Genomic DNA, 9,446 nt, shown 5'->3' with positions numbered 1-9,446 from the left:
TCAGTCAGTTTATTTAGTGAAGTTAGCAACAAACTACCTAAAACAAACACTGAAACACATATTCGAAAATGTAATCCTGGCTTTCTCATGGATATTTTCTCTATTGTCTGATTTATGGTACGGTTTGACGATTCTTTCTTCGTATCTATCTATATGGTCGTTGTAAATAACATTCCTGTTCTACAAAGGGAGAAAATAACATAAAATATGCACAAAAGATATTTTTGTAATAAAAAAAAACACGTATCTCTTTTACGTACCTAGTAAAGAATCAATATCAAAAGACTCAAATGTAATGCATAATTCTTAGGTCTATCTAATTCTGAGGTGTATCAGTTTTACGGTAAAGGTTATGATTTCGTCAAGAGGTCATGCAAGCAGCTGTAATTTGCGAAAAGACTTGTATTAGGACGTTTTAATTTACACACTATTTAAAAGAGTATCCGGTTAGCACTTAAACAACGAATCTATCAATGTAAAGCTCTTAATTTATGCCATTAATTTCTGAGGTTCTGCTAATTTGACTAGAAATGACGTCCTCATTGAAGGAGCTATGTAGATTCTTAGTCCCTAACAAAATAGCCCATAGTTTAAGAATATTTGGAATAACCTCGTCTGAAGGTAAAGGTTATTTTATTTCTTAACACTGTTGCAGTGTCAGACGTAAACGTCTTGTGTCGTTATGTTTGTAATGGTTTTCGTTTTCCTGTCGTATTGTTTCGTTGGAAAACACAGTTTGCAGTTACGTAGCTGAACACATATTAAATGTCCCGAATGTCAATCTAAATTACATTCATGCCACTTCTAAAAAAAAAAGAGTGAAATGCGCAATTTTTCAACGGTAGGGCTGCCTTCCACACATACGTCAAATTACAGATCACCCCAAAATAATGACACAATAAGGAAATAACAAAAATGATTGCTTTGGTTTTAGCTAGATCAAGACGCGCTCTCTGCCCGCTCGATTCGTGCTACAGTATGTATTCATAAAGTCCGCATATATAGGGACATCTAATACAAATTTATTTGGCCGAACTTTGGGTTATCAAATTAAACTAATTGGATTTCTTGCTTAATGAATGCCTTCAGTGCCTGTCTGCATCTATGGATGAGTGTGTCTCAGTAGGAAATTCAACCAAATACTTTAACGTTTAAAGGCTATGCCGCCTCCTCGCTTTCTGTTTCAGTGCTTCATGGTCCAAAGTCTAAGAGACTGGCTGATGTCACACCAAAGAAGACAGGCTGTTTCTGGCACCAAGGCTGTGTCGGTTTTCAGCTCCAGGCAGCATGGTGTAGTCGGTGAGTACGGTGGTATTGGTCACCCCTGCCGCTGTCCGCTCTGCTAACCTAACTGTCCGGTAGAAGCAGTATGAATACCACCATCAGCTCCACTCTAATACCAAAACATTTTATAATAAGAATGCAAAAAGTACAGTATGTAGAATGGGACTAGCTAAGGCTAAAGGCATTTTTGCAGTACACCTGGGGAATTGGTGTGTGTAATTATAAGGAGTATTGAGAAATATTTGCATTGCAGGTTATTATAAAGTATAGGCTAGGAATGTTTTGCAAAGGAACAGGTGAAGGTTTATTCCATGCTGAAACCAAAAAGACACAGTGTTCCAGGTGCTTGTTGTGTCTCTTCTCAGCATGGAATAAACTTCTACCTGTTCCTTTGCAGCCTACGCATGCTGACGCAGCGACCTACTGGGAATGTTTTACTGCTGAAATCCAATCTAAGGCGACTCAAGAAATAAGAACCAAACCAAAAAGCTCAATTGTGTATCTGTCTTGATGTGTTTCTCGTGCTTTGTCTTTGGATATTGGAATTTGTCTCCATACGGTACAAAACATTTCTTTCTTTACGTGATGCGAGTACGTCGAGTCCTCTCCCTCTGTCCGAGCCCCCTGTCTTGGTTCTCAGGAGATGTTATTCCACCCACTGCCTCACAAGAGGGCTGTCTGGAGGAAGGGGAGGCAGCCGGAAGCAGCAGACATTGCAGGACATTGCGAAGTTCATCCGAGACCAGGAGTACAAGAGGATCGTGGTCATGGCTGGGGCTGGCATAAGCACGCCTAGCGGAATCCCAGATTTCAGGTAGTCTAACTGGAATTTGCACACTGTAGTCAACCCGCATCTGACTGGGTATCTATTGGTCTGATGCCACAGGAGTGGCTTTGTCAAGGTTAAAGTAGGGTTAGACTGTTGCAATATTGTACATGTATAATTATGTAGTGACTGTTGAGATTCTTGACCCACAGACACCAAGAAACGCAAACTGAATAAAAAAGATGCTTTCTTTTATTTATGTTTCATGAAAAGATCCATTAAGCTGCAGTTTTTTTAACAATGAATAAATGTCTAATTGGATTGTGATTTATGTCACTGTTAATGTTGAGATGAAGTGTAGAATTGAGCACTTCTTGAGCAGTTGGCAGCTTTGGTATTTATACTGCTCTGTATGCATATCTTATTTGTGTTATTCAGTGTGTTATTACTTTCTTCACAGATCACCTGGAAGTGGCCTGTATGATAACCTTCAGCAGTATGATCTGCCTTACGCTGAAGCCATATTTGAGATCAACTATTTTCACCACAACCCAAAGCCATTCTTTGCCCTGGCCAAAGAGCTCTATCCAGGCAATTATCTTCCCAACCTGACTCACTTCTTCATCAGGCTCCTGCATGACAAGGGGCTCCTTCACAGAATGTACACCCAGAACATAGATGGATTAGAGAGAAGTGAGTATTTGCTGAACTCTTGGTTTTCCGCCTGATGAGGGCTGACCACTACAAATACAGTGTTTCAGACAGCTGTGACAAAGAGGGCAGAGGCAAGTGTCAACCAGTAGTGTTTAAAGAAAGAGAAATATACTGAAAATGCTACAATGCAACACTTTTGTGGGCATCTTATAATCTGTCCTGTAAAACAAGAATGCCCATTTCAGGTTTTCCATCGTCGGTCTGTTGACAGATTGTGATGGGGTCTTGCTCTTGTTCTTTTTCTCCAGTGGCAGGTATTCCTTCCAGCAAACTAGTGGAAGCACACGGGACCTTTGCAACTGCCACCTGCACTGTGTGCCGGACGTCGTACCCCGGGGAGGCCCTCAGAGTGGGTGATGTGCCGCGGTGCCGTCCCCCTGGCATGTGGCTGGCCTGGCAGTGGCAGATTAGATTGAAGGGCTAGTCTTGTCCCGGTCAAAAAGGGCTGAAGAGAGGCTCTGTCAGAGTCGGGTAACAGTACGCTCAAGGCTGAAAGCATGGAAGACTTTCTCTTAAACCCTGTTTATTGGCAAGATGCATATGACAAAAGTTGATTTGTGATCCTCCCAGCACAGGCATCTTGCTTGTATAGAAATATTGGGGGGAAATAGAGGTGAGGTGATGATGCATAGTACTGTGTTTGCTGCTCGTGGCTTTACAAGTGATTTCACATGGTTCCGAGAATCTATGAACGGTTCAGCCATTTAGCTTTTGTTCACGCTAAACTGTAAATAAAATCTCTCTCAAAAGAAATGTTGTTGCTAGCATTAGTAGCCTACACACCACAAACCTGTCATTGTGGTGTGTGCTTTGCTTCTGAAATCAATCATTTTGGCCTCCTCTTTAGTTTTGTTATTTGTCTTTCTGCTTTTTTTCTTGTCTTCTCTCTGTCAGGCGGAAATATTGGAGAGTAAAATCCCAGAATGCCCTAGCTGTAAAGGAGTTCTGAAGCCTGACATTGTGTTCTTCGGGGAGGAGCTCCCACAGCAGTTCTTTCTGTACCTTACTGACTTCCCTATGGCCGATCTGCTCATCGTCATGGGAACCTCACTGGAGGTGAGGGGCAGACACAGTCGAGGCTCGGGCCTAGATTAGGTACGGGAACTATTTCATATCTAGGTGAGCAAAAGCAATTTAACCATGTAATTTATAAACCGAATCTATTTCAAACGCTGCTTATGTATTGGAGAAACATGTTTTTCAGGGGATAATGTAAAATCCGCTCCTTTGTATAAAAAGTAAACTACCTGTTAAGATTGCAAGAGTATTTTCTAAGGTAAAAATCTTTTAATATTTCGAAATAAAATTAATATTTATAATTACATCTCTTATATTGGCCTTGAAGTATTTACGCCGTGCACTCTGTTGATAGACTTTAACTGGGCAACGTTCTGGTTCAATATCAGAAGTGTATCCGTGTTGAGAAAATTAAGATGAATATTTAGAAACTGTCTGAAAAGGCAGAGACTGACATCTTTTCTGTTTTACAGTAAAAGTCAATGGATTCAATCTGCATGAAATTAACAAGACACCCTTGTCAGAAAGAGATAACACAAATGAGAGGAAGTTTAGAATAATTACAGGCTGAATGACTAGAGATTGACCTTTTCTGAATGCTGTTCTCACACTTCCAGCAGTGTGTGGAGAGGACAGATACACTGTATGGGTTGCTGAGAACTGGCTGGTAAAACAGTTTCTGTTCCATCAAACAGCAACACTTGTACAGAATTATTGATGTTATACTGAGCTATCTCTCCATGTTGGAGACTTGACCAGTCAGATAAAAACTTAAAATCCCATCCTTTATTTAAGCCATTATAAGGGCTTCCTCTTTCATCTTAAATTAGTGCCAGCATTCAATTTAATTTAGTCATTAATGTGACTTGCCAAGGCTACTAAAATGAATACTGTATACTGTTAAGAAAAATGAAGGACGGGGAAAAATATTAGCATATTTAATTTAATAGCATATTAATAGCAGATATTTATTTTTATTAATATTATTATATATTAATATTAATATTTTTATATTCATATTACATTTTGTTTAAAATGTGAAGGAAATTGGTATAATAAGCTTTGTAATGATCAGAAATGCTGGAATATTTGTGGGTGGTTTACATGGCTGCCTCGCAGTGCTGGGCCCTGGGTTCAGTTTCAGACCTGAGGTGCTCTCTGTATGGAGTTTGTGTGTTTTCACTCTGGTATTGTGGGGTTCCTTGGGTGCCCAGATTTCGTTCTGCAGTCCAGTGATATGCTGGTAGGTTAATTGGCTTCTGGAAAAATTGGCGCTGGTGTGAGTGTGCGCGTGCCTGTGTTTGTGTCTGTTGCGCCCTGCGATGGAACGTTTTCCTGTCTAGGGCGTATCCTGCTGTTCTGCTGTTGCTTCCCGGAATAGGCTCTGGCTCCCTGAATTGGATAAAGCAATTAGAAAATGGATGGAACATTGGCCTTCCTGTTACTTGACCATTTGTTTTTAAAAAATTCCCAGCGTTCCTTTGGTGCCACTTATTGTGAATTCTTCCTTGCCTGTGCAGGTGGAGCCCTTTGCCAGTTTGGCGGGTGCGGTGCGGAGCTCAGTGCCTCGAGTTCTCATCAACAGAGACTTGGTGGGGCCCTTTGCCTACCCTTCCCCCAGGCCGAACGATGTGGTGGAGCAGGGAGACGTGATTACAGGGGTGCAGAAGTTCGTGGACACCCTGGGCTGGGGAGAAGAACTGAATAAGCTCATTGCCGTGGAAACCGAAAAGGTATGGCTTTAGTGTAATGAGCTCCTGAATGTGAGGGCCACATTTCACAGTTTAAAGGGAAAATGAAACACTGTATTATCATTGGTAAAATCAATTGTGAAGTGTTACATTTACAGATCAACTTGGTTAAAACATTTACGATTCTTGTCTTTGTTTTGATATTCTCTCCTTTTTAGTCATCCTGTTGTAGAATTGGATGTGACCTTAAGATCATTGTCCTACTGGAATAGCAATTTGCTGCCAAAGTTCAGCTTCTTAACGGAGGGCTTAGTTCTTAGCAAAATGGTTTGCTAAACTTTAGACTCTATTATTCCTTCGGTTCATCTCAGCCAGTGATTATGAGAGGAAGAAAGTGGAATAGCAGGTTAACTTACAAGGAGAGAATGATAGTCCTGGTGTATGTTTCTCTTATTTGTGGCAAATTTCTAATACAAGGAATCTCTAGTGACTCAGTAAGATTTTTACTCAGAGCTACAGTACAACATTAGTCTGAGACTGGGCCATGTCATTTTCCAACTTTGCATGTCCATTTTGTACTTTACATTTTTTCACATTAATTTAAGCAGTCATGCCTATATTAACAGTGCATTTCACCTATTCTGTTTTATCACATTTTTTCTTTTGAATAGCAATGACGGCAAACAACCAAACTAAAGGCTAGAGACTAATTTCAAGGCAGCTGGGTGTATATATGTTTAAGTATGAGTTCCAAGCCTTTGAGTATACTTCATGTAATATGTAGTGCATTTAATTTTACAATTTATCTTTACATCCAAGAACAGTACATACATTTAAATATGATATATTGCATCTTATGACAACTCATTAAATACATTGTGGTAACCTGTCCTTTTCCGTAGTGCATTGCCACCTCTTATGACTCTGTGGCTGAATATATAGGTTCTTAAATAGTTTATAATTTTTTAGTAATTAATTCCTGTGGGTGAAGCCTTGGGTGAGTTTAGTTTAGCAGCAGGATTAGGAGGAGACATGGAAAGTGTTCAGTATCATACTGGGCTCAGAAAAGGTCTTCATGAATAAATTCTGTTGAGATGCAGTGAATGTATTGCAAGGATTAATTAATACATAACTGGGTATTACATTAACAGAATTATGCATGAGTGAAGACTTTTTGGAAATACAGAAAACACTAGAAATCTCTTGATGACTAAAGTAGTCAATGTTAATCTAGTGGCAGTGCATGTTGTATGTCAGCCTCTACAGGAGAAACAATTCTTTGTTATTCCTGTTGTGTTCAGTGGAGTTTAAACATCTTCAGCAGTATGGGTTATGAGGCTTATGAGAAATGAATGATGCAAAGATGCAAGATCCAACAGTAGAAAACCATGGCCTTTAAGACTACCAAACTACAGTTTTAGCAGTTTCCTTTGATTAGAGATACCTGGGATGATGTGTGCTTATCATGATCTTGTGGTTTAGGACAGTTCACATTGCTGAAGTATAGCAACTAGACAAGCTGGAGACTTATTCATACAGCAAAGCAACCACTGGAGCAATCTGAGCACAGTACTTTTCTCAAGGGTACAACAGCAACATCCCAGCCAGGTTTTGAACTTGTGACCCTCAGGTTTGGAGTCCTGAGCCCTTCAGCGCTGCCTTGACTGGGGGGGTGAGAAAGCTCTCTTTGACCAGCTGCAAGGGTCAAGGGTGTTGTATCTCAGACATCTCAGAAATCCTGGGGGGCAATTTTGATTGAAATATCAGCCTATTGTATCCTGCTGTCTGAGGAATGCCGTTTACAGATGACTTATGACATCCCAAAGTTGGAGTGGTGATATCGGGACCATAGAGTTTAAGTGTGCAACACAGGAGAAATTTTATTGATTGAGGATGGGAGCTCCCAATCTACCTTTTAACTCCAGAATTAATTTGGAAAAGCAGAGACATGATTTTAATGGGGTCTGTAAGCTCCAGAGATCACTGTTCTGTTTTCTTGTTGCTTAACCTCAGCACAAATCTCATAGCTGACAATAATTACCAGGAGGAGGTTCAATGGCACCAGCTGAGCCTACTGTGTGTGTTTTACAGCTGCAGATGGGTAAGAAGAAGGAGAAATGAAGAAGCTCAAGTTCTTCCCCATGAATGTGCCAGCTGTGGAAGAAAGGAGTTTAAACCGGACTCAGCGTGTTTGTACTTGACATGATTTTTACCCCCTCAATCTGTATGATCATTGAGAAAACACTTCTACAAATGGAGAGAACAAAGTGATTCCTTTGGTGCTGGAGCTAGTCCTTCGGGCTGAAACCATTAGTATCAGGTACTTCGGCACAGAGGGAATTTTGCACATAATTATACTGTATTTGCACAATCATAATCTGGTATAGCTACAGTAAATATAGTTGTGGACATTTGTCATTTGTATTACACTCCTATTCTGAAGTTACAAATGGGGGCATGTTGATTTCATAGAGCTCCTGTATGTTTTATTTTATATATCAAAATAATAGTTTTAATGTCCAATATGTAGTTCTAATCAGATTTGATCCTGGACAAACCTCATTTAAGATGTGTAACGTCTCACAAAATGGTGTTATCACCTTGTTTCAAGTACTACAATGTTTTTAACATACAATATAGTATGTTAATAGTCCTCATTGGTTGGTTCATTATAATGTCCTTCCTATTTCTTTTGTTATAGGTAGCATAATTAGATTAAATGGAAAGGCCTGTAGCTGAATTGTTTTCATTCATATTCTGTTTTTGATGCTAGTTGAAAAACCTTAGAAACTAGAAAAAAATAGGAACTGAGCTAATAATAATTTGTCTTTCAGTGAGCTTTGCCAAAAAAATGAAGTACTAATGCCTTTTACTTAATACTTTTGTATTTTCATTTTTGACCTCATGAAACTAGCCCAAAAGAATTGGGAAGTATGGCCCAAGCTATAATACAGCCATACGTGTAGAATATCTTTCTTCATTAACAATAATTCCAGCATGTTGCCATATTTTATAATGACTTCCAAAACTACACAGTTGTGTTGAACTAACCCCATTCTGTATATTTTGAGCTGTCCCAGCACCTGGATAAAGACAGTAGCAACTGCTGATTTTTACAGACCTGTTTTCAGGAGCCATTTTGTTTTCTTTAGGTCCATGAGACCTGCTCCCACTGTTTTTGGTTTGCACTCAAAAACATTCAAAAGAAGGCAAATTAACAGAAAATCTCTTTTCTATACAAACTGGTACTCAGTTTTATTCATACAGTACGTAACTGTTATATAACAGGTATAAATGCAAGCATAGGTACAGTGTTTAAATGAACCCACTGCTCACTTGTTCTGGGCTCTGAAGTACTTTGTGGTGATCTGTACAGATTGGATTTATAACCCCTGCAAGGGAAGCAACTCATACTAGTGATTAGCTGACCGATATCCTGGATGTTGCCATGGTACCAGGATAGTGAATTCATGTTGAATGAGTGTCGCAGAATTGCTGGCAGAGCAGTCAAGATGTCTTTATTAAGGTTTACTGTGGTTAATTTACTATAGAATTTCTGCACTTTTACTATGGTTTTACAATAGTCTTGATTTGGATTTAATATACTTTCACTGTGCCATACTAGACCTTGCTGAATGGATTATTATGTCCAGAAAGAACAACTCTAAGAAGAGGGTTTCAAAAACATTTAATTCAATATTTCACATTAGACTTTGTTTCAAATTAATAAATTAATGAGGATGTCTATTTTTGCTCTAAATGAAGCCACCAATTCCCATAGTAATTCAGGTACATTAGGAGAGGAGTCATGGCTCGTCACAATGTAGACAGGATTCGGCACCTCCGGTTGTACCGACTGTGTGCAGGTATCTTGGAGATGACAATATTGCAGCTTCAGCGTGCCTGCAAGACCCACTGAAGATAGAGAGTGTCACGGATTGTGCCAAGTCCTTATAGTGAACATAAAAGGGCAA

The 9,446-nt window shown here is 39.5% G+C and overlaps 1 protein-coding gene across 3 annotated transcripts; it reads left to right on the top strand.

Moving 5' to 3' along the window:
• The first annotated feature begins 399 nt into the window (after positions 1–399).
• Positions 400–8,346, top strand: LOC148819428 (NAD-dependent protein deacetylase sirtuin-3-like). 3 transcript variants are annotated; one of them, XR_016094311.1, is made up of 8 exons: positions 400–621; positions 1,188–1,299; positions 1,925–2,098; positions 2,511–2,743; positions 3,013–3,113; positions 3,659–3,883; positions 5,302–5,514; positions 7,564–8,212. XR_016094311.1 is itself a non-coding variant. In XM_088934803.1 (8 exons), exons 1-8 carry the CDS (start codon positions 531–533, stop codon positions 7,591–7,593), a joined length of 1,116 nt encoding a protein of 371 aa, XP_088790929.1. In that variant the 5' UTR covers positions 400–530; the 3' UTR covers positions 7,594–8,346. The 3 variants fall into 3 exon arrangements, 2 of the variants coding, with proteins under 2 accessions (XP_088790929.1, XP_088790930.1); XM_088934803.1 differs by having other exon boundaries at positions 3,659–3,820; positions 7,564–8,346; XM_088934804.1 differs by lacking the exon at positions 7,564–8,212 and having other exon boundaries at positions 3,659–3,859; positions 5,302–5,378.
• The last annotated feature ends 1,100 nt before the right edge of the window (positions 8,347–9,446 follow it).

This window comes from Atractosteus spatula, chromosome 16 (genome assembly GCF_055471065.1).
Source record: "Atractosteus spatula isolate fAtrSpa1 chromosome 16, fAtrSpa1.hap1, whole genome shotgun sequence".
In the NCBI taxonomy this organism is placed as follows: domain Eukaryota; kingdom Metazoa; phylum Chordata; class Actinopteri; order Semionotiformes; family Lepisosteidae; genus Atractosteus; species Atractosteus spatula.
Note: the sequence above shows the minus strand (reverse complement) of the source record. Positions and strands in the feature narration are given on the sequence as shown.

Coding starts and splice junctions, on each gene's coding strand:
- LOC148819428 (XM_088934803.1), top strand. CDS start 531: ATGACGTCCTCATTGAAGGAGCTATGTAGATTCTTAGTCCCTAACAAA. Junction 1,300..1,924: donor CAGGCAGCATGGTGTAGTCG/GTGAGTACGGTG, acceptor CTTGGTTCTCAG/GAGATGTTATTCCACCCACT. Junction 3,821..5,301: donor TCATGGGAACCTCACTGGAG/GTGAGGGGCAGA, acceptor TTGCCTGTGCAG/GTGGAGCCCTTTGCCAGTTT.